The following is an 18,864-nucleotide window of genomic DNA, read 5'->3' as shown; positions in this document are numbered from 1 at the left end:
TTGTGATATCTAATATATGTAATATCTGTAATATTAGAATAACTGTCCTTTGTAATCAAACTGTAAAATGCAATGGCCGCTGTGTTCCCTTGATTAAATTTTGCAAGGACAGAAAATACCAAGTGAAGGGTACGTCTTGTTCTATGGTCAGCATTACTAAGTGTGCAGCGGATCCAAAAATACAAATAACCAAGCACTACTCTGCAGATTATTTGAGTGTGGCAAATAAAATCTGAAGTGCAGCAGCATTAAACTGCATTGATCTGCCTGTATTCTAACTTTCGTCGCAGAAGACACACGCATTTAACTGAAATGCAGCACACAATGTGCCTCATTTTATCAATGAACAGACCGTGCAGTGTTCTCACAAACATCTTTAATAACAACAATGAAAGCTGCAGTGTCTTTGTGAAGAGGAAATCTCTATGAGACGCTAATAATGCACTATACTGTGGTTATGTCAGCTAACAGACAAATCGGCACATAAGCTGCTGCCGACACTCGGGTTCAGCGCCAGAATTTTGGAGCGCACTTCAGCGAATGGCTTGTCACAAAGCTTGCGCAGCTCTTCTGCAACAAAGTCTTCGGTTGCTGCCTGGTACCCCTCCTCATCTATGTGTCAAAGTGGAAACAAAAAAAAAAGCACACACATAGTTGCAGAGATGTTAAAAAGTTTTAAGGCGTGCTGGTCATGATTTACTCGAAGTACTCCCTTACTTCTGTTGAAAGTGGATACACTCGAGCCCGCTTATAATGGCTGCAGCTAGGACTCAGTTATTCCAAACGTGGATGGTGCTACCCTCTACACTAACTTCACTGCATCCTCTCAACTTGTTGAGGATCACATACAAAGAGGCCTACCTATGACTAGTTGTCATGAATGCTTCAACGGCGATTAGTAATTTTGTGCCTCTCAAGTAGCTCATCAGCAGCAAGGTCTAGGCAAGGAGCCTTGATAGCATGCAGACGTGCATAAGGGATTTCGTAAAGAAACAAGTTCTGCTTCTTTCATCTTTGTATTTTTGGCTGTAATATGGGAAGTCCACTTACTAAGGACTTTGAAAACAACGAACCAGTGGGTTCTCGCAACCGTCAGGTTCGTTATAAGTGGGCTCCACTGTACCCAGTGTAGAACGCTGCACATGGGATGTTAGAGAACAAAAATTTAATTATGATTGAACCTGTAAATTGTGCGACATTAAGGAATGATTATCATGCTTTCCCAGCGTGTATGTTCCTTACAGAGCTCCATTAGTCATGTGGTTAAGAAGACTTACTATTACAATTTCCTCTTCGGTTACTTTACGATTCGCCCTCGCACTACTTCAGCCTCCTTCGAGTGGCTCTTCCTGCACAGTCCGCACTACATTTGCCAGAAAATACAGGCCAACTTACTTTTCAAGGGCAGATGCCCTGCCAACTCGCAGAGAGCGACATTCAATGCAGACTCGTCTTTTGCACCTGAAAAGGAGACGCGGCATAGGAGATACAACGTATGTACTTGAATGTGAAAAGTGAGTGAATAAACTCACCATAGCTTGACTGCCGTGCCCACAGGTACACACGAACGACTGGTTCCTCCGTGCAGTCTGAACTATCTATCTGAAAGCCTGTCCCCCTCGTTATGAAGAGGTTGTGAGCCGTGGAGCTTTTTAACAGCATGCTGACAAGCACCATCATATCCCTGCAACATACAAAGGCATGAAATTAAATGCTTCTCTAATGGCACTGATGCTTTAGCATTGTTATTGCCTGTAAATATCTGATCACAGGGTACACATAAACAGGCTAACCTCAGCACTTGAATCAGATTTAAAACCAAAGTAAAATTCACGTTAAAATTTAAATTTCAGTTAGGTGTCCAGCAAGTTATGCTGCATGGTAAAACCAAACCATTCAAAGGGGTAGGAACACAAAATTTTGGGTGGGTTTTTTTCTTTGCCGTGATGCACAAGACATCAGTAAACATGGATCGCCGCACTGAATTTGCCTATACCTGATAAATAATTTATAATTCAATATTTTCTCGTGCGGTATTGGTTTCAACAGCCGAACAGTGGCTATGATGTCAAAGGCAAGTTGAGACAACGCTGAGGTAGCTTTCTGCTCATTTACTGTCAATCCACCTCTTCACCGAACAGTGGCTATGATGTCAAAGGCAAGTTGAGACAATGCTGAGGTAGCTTTCTGCTCATTTACTGTCAATCCACCTCTTCAGGCAGGCTGACAAAACGGTTGGAGTGAATTAAAATGACAAAGCAGCCATTATGTGCCTCCGGTGACCTCACTGTTGTCTCAATTCATCTGCAATGTCACAGCCACTGTTTGCCGACTGAAACCAAACAACTTGAGATAAAGATTCAATTACAAATTATTCAGCGGGAACAGGCGAGTTCCATGTCGTGATCCATGCATACCAATGTCTCTCATACAATTTCAAAGCAAAACAAAAAAAAAATACAAAACTATGGTGTCCCTACTCCTTTGGCAGTAACACATTACACACCATTGATGGTGGTCAGCCACAAAATGGAGCAGATAAGTTTATCATACCGTACAACAGCCTGCTTGTTGGCTTTTGTCACTTGGAATGCAAACCCCTTGGCTGGATAGTCAATAATCTCGTAGCATTCGCTCCACAGGTGACTGACTCTCTGCACAGATATGTGACCAGAACAAAGCTTCAAATGCTGCCGAGAGCAAAAAACACACACACACAAGGGGCCACTCACAGCTGTCTCGATGTACAGCCTCTGCTCGAGGTAGTAAATATGGAAGTGGTGGTGATTCACCGAGGCAAAGCCGCCAAGGCTATTGAAACCCAGCCGAAAATTTCTGAAAGCAAGCAAGCAAGCACCAATCAGATAAGTAAGGAATTATTCTGGCACAAGACTATGAAAACTGGGATACATGATGAGATACATAACTGGGTTCTCTGTGCACACATTCTACATCAAAAAGGATAAGCTTACAGTGCTAACCTTCCAGTTATCCACTACCTACTAGTACAGCTAAGCTAGCTCTCTCACAGCCCCCCACCCCACCTGCACCTGGAAAGAACCTTTATAACTATCTCTAGACTGACAACTATTCCTTTCAATGGCTTACAACAAGAGCGGTATTTCTTGGTGTCACCGATCCTCTCTGATTTTACTGTCCATTCACATTTCCACTCACTTGGGAGCAGCCTTGCAAGCATTGATCTTAACGGTCATTGTTACGGGGATTGCCGAAGCTGTTAGCTTATTTAGCCAGGTAAAGAAATCTCAAAATACTGGCTTTCCATAAGTGTAATCAAGACATACAGATTGTGATCACTCACATGCTGCCGCTCAGCAAAACGGTTTCAATAGCCAGGCTGAGAGACTCTGCTGTGAGCACCTAGAAAAATACGAAGATTGGTAAAAGGCAGATCAAGGCTATTGGCAATGCTTTGTACACAGACCAAAATGCATGCGGGTAAAACACATGTGGAACACCTGCAGGCCATACATGAGTGTTTAAAAGCAAGAACAAGTAAAGGAACATGGTTAACATCAAAGTTTCCATGAGCACTTGTTTAATCAGTTGTCTTTTTGACCACACTCGTATGGTTCTGTTCACTGCATGAGCGCATCCCATTATACCATAGAGTTTCTTACTATTACCTAGTGGGAAAGCTGGCGACCCCTCTATGGGAGTTTGCATGGCGACCCCTCGAGACCACTTCAGCCACCATGGGCGCTCAAAGCATCATGGGGCGGTGAGCTACTTGTTGCGGAACTGCAACTTTTGGCCAAAAAATAATAGAAAATAAAGCTGTTCAATAACTACAAACGTCCTAACATTCAATATCTTGTCTAGTGATTGCTACAAACGAGCAGAAAAGCATTTAAGTGCAAAGTTTGCCCAAAATAAGAGACGACTTGCTCTCCTATTGGCCAAGTAATGAACACTATAAAAACTAATATTTCGTAATTAACAAGCGCATTTTTAAAAGTAAATATGTTTTAAAAAAAAAATGTTGTTGCTTAGATACTTTAAGAAGTTTTTTAATGGCATTTCGGAAGAGTAAAACCTTTTATTGGCGTCGTGTGTCTAAGCGTTTTCACTACTATGACTTTTGCACACTGCGTTCGCACAAAAGTCATCTGCGCACACACGAACAGCGTTTTCGGAATGAAACTTCTTAGTAGTGCCACTCTGTGTTCCCGAAAAACTACGACTGTGCCACATCAAGCAGCTCACCGCCCCATGATGCTTTGGGCGTCCATGGTGGTTGAAGTGCAGCGCCGCCAGCTTTCCCTCTAGGTAATAGTAAGAAACTCTATGCATTATACCTCACCACCATACACTTCACTAGGCCGTCACTGCTATAGAGTGTGCCTGTGGTTGTAGTTTTTAGTAAACACAAAATGACAACAATCGTCTGGAGCTTATACATCAAAGGTACCATTCCTTTAAAGAGTGACGTCTTTCATTCACGGTTATGAATGCATTTCTCGTAAAATTGGACAGTCTAGCTAAAGGAATTGTGTGGGTGAGTGTTTTTCTTTTGCATTAAATTTTTCCCCAGACATGCTACAATACACATTTCACAGGCATTGGCTGGCAAAACACTCCGGCTGAGGCAACAATAGCTCAGTGGTAAGGTAGTGAAGGCTACAATCACCAGTAGGAGACAAAACACTCCAGCAGAGGTGACAATGCGAGATAGACTCTGCAACTGCAGCACACAGCAGCTACATACTCGGGCTCGGTGGTAAGGTAGTTAAGACTACAATCACCAGTAGCAGACAAAATGCTCCAGTTGAGGCGACAATCGGAACTCAACTCTGCAACTGCATCACATAGTAGCTACATACTCCAGCTCAGTGGTAAGGTAGTTAAGACTACAATCACCAGTAGCAGACAAAATGCTCCAGCTGAGGCGACAATCAGAGCTCAACTCTGCAACTGCATCACATAGCAGCTACATACTCCAGCTCAGTGGCAAGGCAATGAAGACTACAATCACCAAGGCCCTGCCAGAAGTAGTCTGTGCAGCGAACATGGGGATAATTTAGTCTAAGCATGCATAACGACTCACCTGTGGTAGGCATTTTTCTAGGCTTGGAACCAGCAGTGAATTGCAGTACTCTAGTGGACTGACATTGATCACAACCCAGTGTCCTGCCTGCAAGATGAACCCTATTGATAACAAGAAACAATGCGTATGTAGCCGACTTATGTTTGAAACACCCGTGCAGCTGCTCACCTCTTTTCCATTGTCTTTGTTGGAGTTCTTGAGACAGAACAACTTCTGAGAAAAGGAAAAGAAATGAAATGTGAAGAGTTGGTCGTCCATTTTTTAAAAAACTGTGCAAAGAAAACACTCACTGCTCTGTCTGTTTCTCATCCAAACAAAGCAAGGTCCAATTTATCGCTGTACTGTAGCACATGCTCCAGGGCCGCCCACAACAAGCCATGCCAGTCATTGCCGACACAAAAATTTTGAGCAAAAGTCACGACCAGCCGGCATGAGAACTTGCCCGTGCTTTCTTCATAAGGAAACGGAAATTACTGCGTAAGCGAGACGTCTATTGTCTTGCACCCAAAAGAAAGTGGGCTTGCTCCTGAGTATTGCATAAATAATGAGTTTTTGGCATGTGTTTGAGGATATAAATGTGTTTCTTCCCAAATAAATCAGTCGCAAGTCAGCACCTGTCCCATGTTCAATGTCTCATTCATGCATTTTTTGTGCAGTTTTCTTTCTTAAAAGAATGTATTCCTTGTGTATAGCCGTGAGTAGGCATATCTGGAATGCTCGACCAGTGCTCTACAATACTTGTGCTCACTTGAACACAGCTGCATGTAGACACAAGTGGCGAATGCATGAGCATCATAACTCAACAGAAGCAGCTGTGTGAAGATTTCGCTTTGTTCCACAGCACAATGCTCAAATTTTCTGGACACAGGTTCTTGTGTGGGTGCAAGTGGCGGAGAGGCTGGGTGTTGTACATTACCTCTGCCTCCTTAAGCCTTGTGAAGTTGAAGAGGCTGCCATCAAATGGCATGCAGACAGAGGTAACATGCTGAGGCTTCCTCCTCTCCTGGGCTCTCTTCGGGTTGAGCTGTCAAGGAGTGTTGAGCAGTTTTGAAAGTACAGCCAAAGCATCGGTGATCTCCTGGCCTTTCTGCAGATTATTAGCTACATAACCCAATGCGCCCTGAAACTCTCTTGGACGTCCTGTGGACGTTTAGGACATCTGTGGGACGTCCACTGGAGTTTCAGTGCCTAATGGGAAATGCTAGGCTGACATATACCTATATGCACAGCTTTCGAAACAGCGAGTTGTAGAGCTAGTTGCAGTGATGTGTAAGCTGGGGCATTCACAAGAATGTTTTTCAGTAATACACTGTAACCAGGACAAACAAACTATGACTGCTGAGACCACACAGACTGCGTGCAGAGATAAGTGCAATCTGAAAGCAGCATTATGTTCCGAAACAAAGCCCACAAAACAATACTGCAATTTAAACTCGCTATGAGGGCATGGTAATGATAAATGATGAAATTCTGACTGCTGCGATTTAAGAAATCGGCTCATTTGCGCACGAAAGCCGTAAATGCCGTGACCTCGCTAATTTACCTGCGCTACGAAGTTGTATTTCCCGGGCAGTATTCGCGTTTCGAGCTTGTCCAGCTTGTACCAGAAGTGGCCGTTTGTCATCGCCTCGCTCCATTTCGTCTGCAGCAGTTGGTCGAACCGCGATGACTGGCGTTCTCCGCGACCCGGCGCCACGTCGTAGACGAAGTCTCCTTCGCCGTACTCCAGCACTTTGAGCTTCATGCTTCCACACAGCCGTTTCTAAATGAATGGAAGTGCAAAAAAATAAAAAAGAACTGCTGTCATAAATACCTCGCTGCTATCGCCATCGCACCTGACTGAATGATCGAGTTATCTAGCTGAGGATTAAAACGGGAGCCTAATTATACCAGGTGACCCTAATTACTCGTGACGACCTCTCTCGGCTCCGCAGCTGTTTCTAACACGCGTCGTCAGACTAGTCAAAGACGCCGCAAGTGTTGCCGGCCGGTGCTACTCGCTTTCTTCCGAAATTACGGTCGAAATCTGCAAAGCCGGGGGTATCAGCCACGTTTCGCTTTCCGAGAACCGCTGTGGGTTTGCCGGCGCTGGCAATCTCGTCGGTTTGGCGACCTTGCTTTCGTTGAATTGGCCCTGCGCCACGGCGATTGGCTAGCGGCGCGATGAAACGCATCGATTTGTTTGTGTGCCGCCGCCGGCCACTTTGAGCCCTTTCCTTCCGGACCAGCCAACTTATTTGCGGCGCTTGACACCACGCCGCAGCTCACTTTAGGTCAATGAAACAGTCGCCTGCGGCGTCTGGGTTTTAACGGCGGTCCCTCCACGCCGGCATTTTCCAACGTGCTGCGCTGCCGGAGAAACGAAGAAGATGCTGAAGAAGATGTTTGGCAGGAGCACGACCATTTACGTAAGTATATATGCTTCGTGCATGCTACAATATGCAGCTGTTAACGCGTACGCATATCCGAAAGCAAGACAGTGCGTGTCTAATGCCAAGCTTCTGTAATGAATCACGAAAGTGCGAAAGTGGCATGGTTAAAGGTCCATTCGTACCGCGCGAACCGCATACAATAACGGTGTTTCTAATGCCAAGCTCTGCAATGAATCACGAGAGTGCGGTCTGAACATTCTGTCGCATAAAAAATGCAAGAGGAACGACAGAGGAAATGTAACTACGAGTTCCCGTATCGGCCGGAAGCTCAACTGCGCATAAAACGCCGCGTTTTCGACGTTTTACGGCGTGCTCCTGCGAGAGCCTTGCACTCGCGATCATGTGACTGGAACAGAAACAATGCGGTTCGCGGCGTACGAATAAATCCCTTCCGGTTTTTTATCCGCGTCCTACGTTCCACTGACAACCTGTCTGCAGTAACAACAGGACATCCTTCTGTTCTCTCGCGCCGCACGTGGTTTCGACTCTCTGTAGGAAAAACAGGTGTGGACATGACAAAGGTAACAACAACGAGGACCGCGGCTCACCTGTGCGACAGCGGTGTAATGGGAGAGGCAGTGGGAGCCGCGCTTCGAAACAGCTTGCATTTGCTGAGCTCACCTACTCTGCTCACGTTGCAGTTGCGCGAGCTCACGGACAAGTCCAGACCGCGCGGTCTGCTAGCCGCGAAAACTCGAGTACGGCGCGACGTATGCAGCTGATACGAGCTAGCTCACTCTCCATCCTGTTTCCCACCCCGATAAACCGCTCGCCGCGGCTCCGAGGCCACATGCGAGTAGGCAGTGGTTGTGGTTGACGCGGGCGGAGCTGTAGCTATGGACGAGACTAGCAGGTGCTGCGAAAAAAAGTCCGGAAGTAGCAATGGAGCGAAAAGCGGCCCGACAACAACCTACGGGTCGGTGAGTCACAGCGCACATACTTTGACGAGAAACAACTCTCATATGCCACTTTGCAAGCAGGGCGTCCCTTACTAATCGTCTCAGTGCAGTAGGTCAGCGCTAGCATTGTTTGCAGGCATAGATCAGCAGTAATTAGTGAATGAACTTGGGAAGTGGTTCAAATCTCACTTACTTGCCGCTTTGAAATGTCTGTAGTAGCGCAAGTTTTTGATGAAGTGGTCAGGCAGCGAATCCGCCTTGAACTTTTGATGGCTCCTAAATATGTCGTGCCAGAAGCGCCCTTCGAACTTTATGCAGTTTACAGTGAGGCTTTATCTAATCTTCTAAGGAGTCGCACTCCGCTTTTACTGACGCATGCCACGAATACTTCCGTACACTGCTCTGCTGGGAAAAAAGAACAGCCGCACTGGGTTGGAGCCAAGAAAAACTGTCCGTTTATGAGACATAATCCACACAGACATGAACTGCCGTTTGTGCCTGGTTGTAGACGCCAAATAAAATGCCACCAGAACTTCCGGCCTCCAAACTCTGTTCCTCTGGTAACGTGAAAATTGGCTGATGCAGATGGAAGTGGCGGACAACTCTGCGAGCACATTGGAACCGTCTCCAGATGCAAGAGCAGGCGGGGACCACAAGGGGGCCGGAGACATTGAACTGGCCAGGGGTATCGCGAGAGATGATGACAGCATTGTATGGGACCCAAAGCCCTGCAACTGCGTTGCCAATGGACCGAAGTGTCACGAGTGCTTAGCAGCCAACAAGGATGCCCTGAAGGTGCAAATGGAGTCGTGGTCTGTGGAGAAGACTGTGATCTTTGGTGTGATTCTTGGCGCTTTCCTCATCTGGGCTGTTGTGTTCGGTGTCTGCCTCAATGTGTTCAAGCTCTAATGGACAGTGTCTTTACAAGTGTGCATCCTGTGTCAACTCTTGTTGATGAGACGCTGGGTGTGCAAAGTGATGAGTGAAATCATATACTGAGGAGTGTTGCTGCTTCTGTCAATGGTAGTGCAGTGAATTTTCATATTTTAGCAACAAAGTCTTCAGGCATGCAGTTAACCCGAGTTGCTGCCGTTTAGTTCGTACCAAAGTTTTTGTGCAAGACGCTTGCGCAGTGATTATTCTTAAGGCAACCAATGACCGGAGCTAAAGAGGTTGAGTTCTATTTCATTTAGTCACATTGTTTCGTGTATATAGCAGATCTTTTTCAGAATTTCTATATAGGCTTATTTTAGATAGCTGCTGTGACATTGTTACGGCCCGCCAATCTCGCACACTCCATCTTTAGTATGCTTATGAGTAGGAAGGCGGTTTGTGCTTTGTTTCCTTGTTCATTAGCTTGCCAAAGACACTCATCAGTATTGAGTTGCAGAAAGTTTTTCTTCACCCATAGTCAATACGGTCATACCCATAGTCAATACCCAAATGTACGGTCTTGAAGGGTGCTGATAGGCGAACTCTACCAAGTACATAAAGATAAGAAGAAACAGTACGCGCTTTTGTATTTTGCCACTATTTTGGTTTAGCTGCTGCATATTGAAACAAATGGGGGAAAAAAATATAGACCCTGTTTAGTCTGCTGATTTCTTTACAGACTTTACTAGTGATAGCTAGACCAGTGTTATATTTTGAGTGCCCTCGAAAGCAACGTGGGTTGTAAAACAATGAAACATGAACAAAGTGCGACTTATCGACCGTTCACTAGAAATAGTAAATAGGATATAGCAGATATGTACTAAAGTAGATTGTTTTTCTTGTGTTAATGTTGTAACTATATGTGAGAATATTAATCCACTGTTATATTACAAGATAACAGTTGTGGAGGCTCTACAACAAATTTTAGCACAAATGTTTCAGTATTTAGGCACTTTTTGAGAAACTTCTTTCTAAAAAGCTGCAGGTAGAGTATATATACATTCCTTGTCAGTGGCAATGCTGGCAGATAGGTACTATGTGCTCATAAAATATATCTCAAAAGATGTGATATGGGTTCGTAGTCTACACTGTAAAAAGCAGTGCCACGAGTTTTTTTTTACATCACTTTACAGCTTCATGGTAACAATTTTCATCCACATGGTGCAGCTATTTTCATTGGACCCATGTAAACTATAGGGAGTATTCACTGACGTTGCAGCGGCTGCTATTTTGTTGTCTGTAGACCACTGCAAAAGGCCGCTGGTGCGTCTAAAGGGGTTTATCACCGCCTGATCTCTCCTGCATTGCTGAACCTACGTACAGAACAACAAAATGGTGCCTGTGATGTCACATGAACACCCCCTATACGATACGTTAGCGAATGCTGTGTTAAGCTACATAAGTGTCCTCCATTCCTTGGACAGATGATGCGTATTCCTTCATGTAGGCAGTGTTTTGCTGGCATCTAGTGCAAGTCCTGTTAGCTGTTGTGTTGTGCAGAACCCGTACTCTTCACTGTTGCAGCTGCAAGTTGCACACTGATGTCTTTCTATGGCCTCTTACAATTCACGAATCTCTTTCCAGTACCTAGTGCAGACACTTTCTAAGAACATTGGGTGCAGAGTAGACAATGCGATAACATCTGAGTTGCTGAAGCTGGCAGTATAAACAGCTCCTTTACTTGTTTGTGTGCTCAACAAGTTTGTTTCGGTTTTGTGCTGTAAGGCACTTCATGCCAATGCAAGGCATTGTTCATTTTGTGATTGAACTATTCAACTTTCTGTGGCCAACTTCGTCTGTTGTCAGAGCGGAAGTCTTTGCGCGTTCTCAGTGCAAGACTGTCAACGTGTGTCTGTGATCTGCTTTGGTAGTCTGTGTGCTGTACTGATGCCGTACATTTATACGATGGGAATGCTAGTAACGTAACAAATGAAATGCCCTTTTATTGATACAGAGGTGATGCTGTGCACAGCGTACATATGTCAAGTATGACAACCGCAATAGTACGAATATCTCAAGTTGTTTTGTATGTTCAATGAGAACTTATATGCATCTGTATTGATGACATGTCGTTATTAAACTTGGCTGTGGTATTTGACGTGCATATTTTTTTCACCGATTCACAACACACTGAGATTATTTTTATAACGTATATATATACATTAGAGACTGCGTGCACATTTTAACTGAGCAGTTTAACACATGGTGTTCACTACCTTGGCGTAGAGGGAGACGCCTTCACTTTGGCAGGAACGGTGGAAGAGACGCAAATCTTGCACACCCAAGGTAGGAGAGCCCTGTTGGCAAACGATTCCTGTTAGTTTCCTGCGACTGTTCTTTTTTTTTTTTTTATCGCAATTTGACAACGACGCGCGCATGCATTGATATCGTGCTAATCGAATCAACCGCGTCGCTCTGAACCCGAATACCGCGATTTTATCTCATCAGTTCCATTCACATGTCAAGCTAGATTAAGCCAGAAGTTGCGAAACTTGCCTCCGCAAAGGGTGAAGGCAGCGAACTTCCCGAATCCCTTCAAGTGGCGACTGTGGTACCACACGTAAGCCGAGGCTCCGAGAAGTCCTCCAGTGCCTACAAGGCGGCACGCCAAGCAGTCGTCGTCAGATTCTGGCTGCTTTGTCGCGCCCATCATAGGTGACCAACTTTAGGCGGCATAGCACGCAGCGCCAAAACTACACCCAGTTAAATGACGAACTGTCGCAACCGGCAGCAACACCTACAATCATACGGAGCGGACGACGTGGGTCGACGTCGCTTTAGCGATGAGAACTATTTTGACGCACCAACGACGTCGATTTACCGTTTCCTGCCACTTGAAATATTTCGACTGGTGATTTTTGTTATTTAGCATGGAGGAAGGAAAATTTTCCTTCCTCCAAGTTATTTAGCTTTGCAAGTGACCAGCAAACTTTACTGATCACAGGTACAGTGCTCTAGAATATTCTATTCTAGAGCACTGTATCATCACAGACCTTTAAGCTTTAACTTAACCACAGTGGTTAACCCCTCTTCGTCACCCAGCAGAACGCAGCGGCCGTAGCAGCAAAACTGTTCGCTGTGACGGAGTCTTGTGGGCGTTTTTATTTTGAGCATCGAGACTCTGTGCTATTACAATGTGCTTTTTGTTCGTAATAAGCGAACGTTCATCACAAATGGGGTGTCATAACTATAGTTCACGGTTTCTGGTTCTTGGAGACCTGCATGTCTGTTTCAATCAAAACGATTGACAGGCTTTGCGGCTGTTTTAACTGTTTACGCCACTGATCCATAGACTTATCTCTGTGGTTTACACCGATAGCTGCTTCAGAAAAGTTTTCTTTCTGGAGTTTCTTTCAACACCAACAGCGCCGTCAGAATCGACGTCGTTCTTATCACTTTCGGGCAACATTGTTAATGGCGTCTCTTTTGAGTACACAAAGTAAAGAAAAACAGAGCGGAGTTCAGCCGGTTTAGCGTTTTCGTCGTAACTGTGATGTTTTCAGCCGAGTAAGCGCAATAGCGGCCGATTGCAGTTTTGTTTTGCGATGGCCGAAGTTGAAGACGCTTGCAAGAACATCATCGCATGGGTAGAAGCCGCTGTGTCATTCACGACGTCGCCCGAGCGAAGAGCGGAGGCTTACAACGTTAGTTTCACTCGTCGTCTTTTTCTATCTCTGCTAATAAATTGAGCTAGTGTGCAGTTATTTTCTTACAGTAACAGCTAGGTAGAATTCGAGTCGAGTAGGGGCATTTGTCGGTTAGAGGCGTGTAATCTTTTATCGCTTTTTTTGAACAGTGCGCTCGAGAACGCAGTGGACTAATCGAATGAGTTGTGGTTATTATGTGCAGTTTATTTCAATTTTTTTTTTTTTGCTTTTCGTACTCTCTTCTGAAGATTCGAAGGTTTAACGAGCGAAAAAAATTAACCAGTACAGCCTTTGAAGCGTGAACTGCATTCGCGGCACTTCGAATCGTACGATCCCTGTGGTGGTCGATGTTGTTTACAACTTTGGTTTAACTTTTTGCTGCCTATCCAGATAATAAACAAGAAGCTCTGTATTTGATTACGCGAGTCTTCAACCGAATCACCTCCTAAATTTGGTGTTAGCTTTCGATCATGCTGGCAGGTCTACCCAGCAATGTTATTGCCAGAGGAAGTTTCCCTTTAAATACACCATCATTATTCGTTCGAAACTATTTCACTAAAATATTTCCATCCTCTTTCAAAATTTTACACACATTATTAATTCCTCTTCCCAAATTCTTCTGTGATCATTTCACATTTCTAAATATGCATTCCATCTCTTTCTTTGGAACTCCACCAAACTGTGGCCAATCCATTAATGTGGGTACGTGGGATTCAGCCGAGAACAACGGCAGCTGGCTGCAGAGTAGATCCATTTTCTTACATGAATATGCTGTCGGTATCTGCCTTGTACTTCCAGCTAGCTGGTGATGACGGGAAATGAAGCACTCATCCGAGTGCATTGCATTCAGGCATCATACATTCAGGACAGAATTTTACTGTGTGTTCTTTATGCGTAGAGAACTATGTCCACAGCCTTCTATGTTCTCATGATCATAGTAGGTGTCACTCACTTGAAATTCTTTGCTGCTCTATGTCGTCCGTCAACTAGTGATGGCAATGAAAATCTTTCCCAGCTCAACTGGTTTATGGAACAATTTCCAGTTGGTTCCAGTTGGAACCAACTGGAACCTAGCTGGTTCCAACTGGAACTAGCTGGAAATTGTTCCATAAACCATTTGGGCTGGGAAAGATTTTCGCCAGAAGCTTTCTCTCAACTTTCCGCCTATGATGCCTTACTGGACTACACACCCCAAAGTTTGGGCTGCGTCAAAGTGTACTGAGAGCAAGTATTCTTTCAGAAGAACACCTGTGCATTCATTCACACCTTTCCGTCTCTACACCATCTGCCCAGGCCTATGAAAATTTCAAGGAAAACTCGCCGCTTTGTGCCAAGTGTGGCTTTGCTCTTGCTGCCAAGGGAAACCATGCGGTGGTGCGCCACATCGGCCTGCAGCTCGTGGAGCATTGTATCAAGTGAGCCCTGTTTAGATGATGAGCACTTCCCAGTTGCAGCGCGACGGTTACACTGTTCTTGTTGCGCAGGCTTCGCTGGAACGTGATTACCATTGCTGACAAGCAGTTCATCAAAGAGAACGTCATGAAGATGATGGCAGAGGTGTGTTTGTATGTATTTAGTCTTCTGTCTGCTGACCTGGAATATTGAATTTAAATGCAGTCTTGCCTTCTTAAGCATTGATCACTCACTCGAAACAGTTGCTTTATTGTTTTTGAGCTTTTTGTTTCTTATTATTAATTACAAGTACTTTGGAGTTTTGAATCAAGTGGATTGTGTTCTGCTTGGTGATTCATATGCCAGGTGCTTCACTGTATTGAGTTATAATTAACCAACCTTCAGTGCTTGATGTGGTAATAGGTATGTGGTTACTCTTGGAACAGTTACTCTGGGGCCGCCGCGGTGGCTCAGTGGTTATGGTGCTCGGCTGCTGACCCAAAAGACGCGGGTTCGATCCCGGCTGCAGCGGTTGAATTTCTTTGGAGGAGAAATTCGAGGCCTGTGTACTGTGCGGTGTCAGTGCACGTTAAAGAACCCCAGGTGGTCGAAATTTCCAGAGCCCTTCACTACGGCGTCTCTCATAGCCTGAGTCGCTTTGGGACGTTAAACCCCATAAACCAAACCAAACCAGTTACTCTGGAAACTTCTGAACCTCAGAGCTTTCTTCAAAAGTTTATTGTGTCTGTAGTACAGCAGCAATACATTGTATTGAATCACACTATTAATTAACTGTGCAGAATTGACTTGCCAAAAAAATAACAAGGTGTTAACAAGGTGCTGATAACAGCCAGGTCAGCTGTGTTTAAGTAAACAGTGGAATATTTCATGTCACGTCATGTTTTAACAAAGTTGGTAGCTGCTGAAGAGCTTTAAAGTAATATTCTGTATGTGACAAAGCAGTGCTGATGTGAGTGACCTGTGTAATAGTGCAGCAAGACCAAAAATTTATTGCAAAAATTTATTGTGATTTCAATAGGAAATGGAGGTACTAGTGGGTTTATGGGTTTGTGAGGTTTAACGTCCCTAAGTGACTCGAGCTATGAAGCATGTTGTAGCGGAGGGCTCCGATTAATTTCGACCACCTGGGATTCTTTAATGTGCTCTGACATCATACAGCACACAATGGCCTCTAGCATTTCGCTTCCATCAAAATGTGACCGCCATGGTTGGCACTGAACGCGTGTCTTTCTGGTCCGTAGCTGAGCATCATAACCACTGAGCCACCCCGGTGGCGGAGGTACTGATGGACAGCTTTGCTCATATGTAATCTGCATGTTTTGCAGGGTACGGAGCACCTACTTGCTGAGCAGGCACACATCAAGGATGCCCTTGCAAAGTTGCTCGTGGAAATGATCAAACGCGAGTGGCCGCAACAGTGGCCACTTCTCATGGACGAGCTCAACAGCCTGGCTATACTGGGTGTAAGTGCTCGCAGTTGGCTCATAATCTACCCAAGAAACCCGTCTAGAAGTGCATGCAAGAGGGCTAGTTTATTTATTTTTGTTTATTTTATTTGTTTATTACCCACAACACCTTTGTAAGGCATTACAGTGGGGGGGGGGATAACAGATTCAGCTCTGAACAAATGCTGGTACATTGCATAAAGCATACATAAGAATAAAGAAAAAGCATCAGCAGAGTCACAAGAAAACAAGAATGCGAGCACTCCAGTCAGTACGAAAAAAAAAGATACAAGAAAGGGCATTGAAATATAGCAACGTGATATATTGCAGAGGAGACACACAAGTAGATAAGTACACGCTAGGTGAAAAATCCGGAAGTCATAGCGATCCACTCCAAGATTACCATCAAGAACAGCCAAAAACAACAATGTCAAGCAGGTTTTATTATTTTTAAAGAAGAATAAAATGCGTTGTGGGAAGAAAGCCGTACAACAGCAGCTGGGATATGTTTGCAATACAAAATGAATGACAACCAAGGTATGGTAGTGTGTGTCTTGCATGTTTCCCTCTTTCATCTTTTTTCATTTTTCGCTAAAAATGTTTCAAGACTTAAACTGGCCTAATTGTGCAAAAAGTTGGAGACAAATTTATAATGAAGGTGCAATCACTTTTGAAGCCATGCCACAGGAATAGTGCGGGGCTACGTTCGGTAATTTTTATTTTTTCAAGTACAGACGCATGTTATGTGTTCTTGGCCACTGTAGTCCTTTTTTGCTGTCAGTGTTAAGCGGGAAAGAGCCCAGGCCACCATTTGAGGCTTTTACTTCAGCCTCCTTCATTCGTTGTGAGTTGAAATGATAGAACATGGCAGCAGCAGTCTTTTAGATGTATGCTAACAAATGAAACAAGGGCGGCATTGCACTAATTTAGAGGAAACACAATTAAAGATTGGTTGGTTTATGGGGTTTAACATCCCAAAGCGACTCAGGCTATGAGGGACGCCGTAGTGAAGGGCTCCGGACATTTCGACCGCCTGGGGTTCTTTAAGACTTGTTGCTTGGTTTCTCTCTGATAGCTGCTTCCCCACTCGGTGTCCATTGCTACCTCCCTTCATCTGTGTACACGTTTCACCCAGTGTGGCTAAAAGGTGCTAATTTTGTGTTATTAGTATTACACTTTGTTGTATCTCATTACAGAATACACTATTCTATTTCACCTTTCAAATTTTGTATTGTGTTTTCATTTGATAGATGCCATCTGGCCCAAAACAAGTCCTGTTGAAGTAAGCCAAATGTGAGATGTGTGATCATCCTGCTAATCTGCCCTCGACTCACACAGGAGACTCAGAAGGAGTTGGTGCTGCTGACGTTCCTTCGGCTAGCGGAGGACGTGGTCGACCTGCAAACGGTCCAGGGGCAGCGCAGGCGAGACCTCTACCAGGCACTCGTGGCCAATCTCCCGGCCATCTGCGGGTTCCTTGTGCGCACACTTGACACTCATTACACCCGGTACCGAGACCTGGTGAGTGACGAGGGACTGAATTTGTCCCGAAATGTCTCATGAGACGCTTTTCAAAGACTAGTAACAAGCTTAAGTTGTTCAACCCCCCAATAGATGCACGGCGCTAACGAGGCAGTTTCTGAGCCTTGGGTTAGACCGAAGTTCAGATGCAGATTAGAATGTTGTGCAGCTGAGCTATGTGTGTGAAATTAATGGGATGACCTGGTGAGATACGTGTTTGCAAAGAAGAATTAATTACCCGATTTTTTTTTTTTTAGGATGTACGAATTCCAAAGAATAGCGTGAGCAAGCACAAATTTTAGATTGCAGTGTTTTAATTTTCAGATGCCATTTGTCCCCTTTCATCAGTGACGAAACTACCAGCTCTTGCAATGACTAGACTTATACCTGCCTTTAGGCCTGCTCGCTAAATCATGACAGTGTGCTTACTCATGCCATCTCACTACTTAATGATTTACTGCAAGGGAAATAGCCAGCAACTTCTAAATAGCAATGGCTTATCCTGCTGGTTGTCCTCCTCTTTTTTTTTTTAATCTTACACACATCACACTACATCACTGTGCATTCAGGAAGTATTTTCCAGTAAATGGTGTTCTTCCTTTTCTGTGTGAATTTTTGCAGAGGGACAACCATAAAGCTGCAGAAAACAACCAGGAGGTGAGTACCTGTTTCTCCATGGCCATGCATATTCACTAGTTCTTAGCTGAGGCAAATTTTAACCATTTGGAAATGGGTTATGGAAGAGGATGTGAACACAGCTGGAAATGTCATTTCTCCTTTAGTGTGCTTAATGAGTGATGGAGGAACATACAGTGGAACCTCGATTATACGACGTTCAGGGGACCGCGCGAAACCGTCGTATAATCCGGGTGTCGTATAATCGAAAATCAAAGAATGCGGCCAATGGCGCTCGGCCTTGCGCCGAAAACTTTTGACCGGCTTCAAGCCCGCGGCAAGTACGCCAATCAGATTAAAAAAGACAAAACCCAGCATTTGTTTGAAACAGATTTGTAAAAAAATCTTTATTACCGTTTAAAAAAAATCGGTAATTTTTTTTTTTTTGCACCTTTGCCCAACCTCGGCGCATCAACTTTCTTTCAAGGGCTGCCACGTCGGGCAGTAGGTCGCCAACATCGTCGCGCGCGCAAGCAAAGCGCCGGATGTTGTCGACGCTCTGCAACACGTCCGCGTAACTAGGAATGGGAGCGCAAACCTCTGCATCGTTGTCCACTTTGGAAGTTTTATCGTGGGGCACAAGCACCCATTACTTCCATTACAAAAAGCGCCGTGGACGCCGCTGTCCTCGCTTGGGCGAGCGCGGCCTCGCCCGCTTATCTGTTTTCATCAGCGTCGGCTCCTGTGGACGCATCTGTTGCTGGGACGCGCGTCTTATCTTTTCTCTTTATCTTTCCTCTGATCTTTTAACTCTCCTCGGCAGCGGTGGTGGCTTGGCTCACGCCAGTAGGCGGGCCCGTGCGCTTTCCTTTTCATCCTTCTCTCAGTCGC

General features: G+C 44.8%; 3 protein-coding genes across 11 annotated transcripts in view; 2 read left to right on the top strand and 1 right to left on the bottom strand.

Moving 5' to 3' along the window:
* Ranbp21 (exportin-5-like protein Ranbp21) overlaps positions 1–18,864 on the top strand; it is a 61,075-nt gene that overhangs the window by 454 nt on the left and 41,757 nt on the right. Inside the window, exons 1-6 of one of the 2 annotated variants that reach the window (XM_089558131.1) lie at positions 12,320–12,976; positions 14,273–14,394; positions 14,464–14,536; positions 15,718–15,855; positions 17,176–17,358; positions 17,980–18,015. In XM_089558131.1, coding sequence (XP_089414257.1) covers positions 12,878–12,976; positions 14,273–14,394; positions 14,464–14,536; positions 15,718–15,855; positions 17,176–17,358; positions 17,980–18,015 — 651 coding nt within the window. In that variant the 5' untranslated portion in view covers positions 12,320–12,877. Of the gene's footprint in view, positions 1–12,319; positions 12,977–14,272; positions 14,395–14,463; positions 14,537–15,717; positions 15,856–17,175; positions 17,359–17,979; positions 18,016–18,864 lie in introns of those variants that run through there. The other variant, XM_089558132.1, reaches the window with a different exon arrangement.
* On the bottom strand, positions 359–12,109 carry LOC149332530 (GDP-D-glucose phosphorylase 1). 6 transcript variants are annotated; one of them, XM_089558137.1, is made up of 12 exons: positions 11,829–12,109; positions 11,549–11,629; positions 6,612–6,830; positions 5,985–6,092; positions 5,237–5,281; positions 5,069–5,155; positions 3,323–3,381; positions 2,733–2,835; positions 2,554–2,654; positions 1,533–1,684; positions 1,396–1,461; positions 359–612 (listed from the first exon to the last, which is right to left on the bottom strand). In XM_089558137.1, the coding sequence occupies exons 3-12, from the start codon at positions 6,810–6,812 to the stop codon at positions 461–463; spliced, it is 1,074 nt and encodes a 357-aa protein (XP_089414263.1). In that variant the 5' UTR covers positions 6,813–6,830; positions 11,549–11,629; positions 11,829–12,109; the 3' UTR covers positions 359–460. The 6 variants fall into 6 exon arrangements, 5 of the variants coding, with proteins under 5 accessions (XP_089414263.1, XP_089414262.1, XP_089414261.1 ...); XR_016285237.1 differs by lacking the exons at positions 11,549–11,629; positions 11,829–12,109 and adding exons at positions 1,051–1,136; positions 7,623–7,853 and having other exon boundaries at positions 478–612; XM_089558136.1 differs by lacking the exons at positions 11,549–11,629; positions 11,829–12,109 and adding an exon at positions 8,049–8,338.
* Positions 6,910–11,425, top strand: LOC149332531 (uncharacterized). 3 transcript variants are annotated; one of them, XM_089558147.1, is made up of 2 exons: positions 6,910–7,476; positions 8,985–11,425. In XM_089558147.1, exons 1-2 carry the CDS (start codon positions 7,438–7,440, stop codon positions 9,306–9,308), a joined length of 363 nt encoding a protein of 120 aa, XP_089414273.1. In that variant the 5' UTR covers positions 6,910–7,437; the 3' UTR covers positions 9,309–11,425. The 3 variants fall into 3 exon arrangements, with proteins under 3 accessions (XP_089414273.1, XP_089414271.1, XP_089414272.1); XM_089558145.1 differs by lacking the exon at positions 6,910–7,476 and adding an exon at positions 7,502–8,021; XM_089558146.1 differs by lacking the exon at positions 6,910–7,476 and adding an exon at positions 8,056–8,420.

The sequence above is a fragment of the Amblyomma mixtum genome, chromosome 8 (assembly GCF_055824585.1).
Source record: "Amblyomma mixtum isolate Tamu chromosome 8, ASM5582458v1, whole genome shotgun sequence".
NCBI lineage: Eukaryota > Metazoa > Arthropoda > Arachnida > Ixodida > Ixodidae > Amblyomma > Amblyomma mixtum.
This window is presented reverse-complemented; position numbering and strand designations above follow the sequence as displayed.

Coding starts and splice junctions, on each gene's coding strand:
- LOC149332530 (XM_089558135.1), bottom strand. CDS start 7,697: ATGTTCAGACCGCACTCTCGTGATTCATTGCAGAGCTTGGCATTAGAA. Junction 6,093..6,611: donor AATACAACTTCGTAGCGCAG/GTAAATTAGCGA, acceptor ACTCCTTGACAG/CTCAACCCGAAGAGAGCCCA. Junction 613..1,395: donor AGGGCATCTGCCCTTGAAAA/GTAAGTTGGCCT, acceptor TTTGACACATAG/ATGAGGAGGGGTACCAGGCA.
- LOC149332531 (XM_089558145.1), top strand. CDS start 7,713: ATGCAAGAGGAACGACAGAGGAAATGTAACTACGAGTTCCCGTATCGG. Junction 8,022..8,984: donor CAGGTGTGGACATGACAAAG/GTAACAACAACG, acceptor TGGCTGATGCAG/ATGGAAGTGGCGGACAACTC.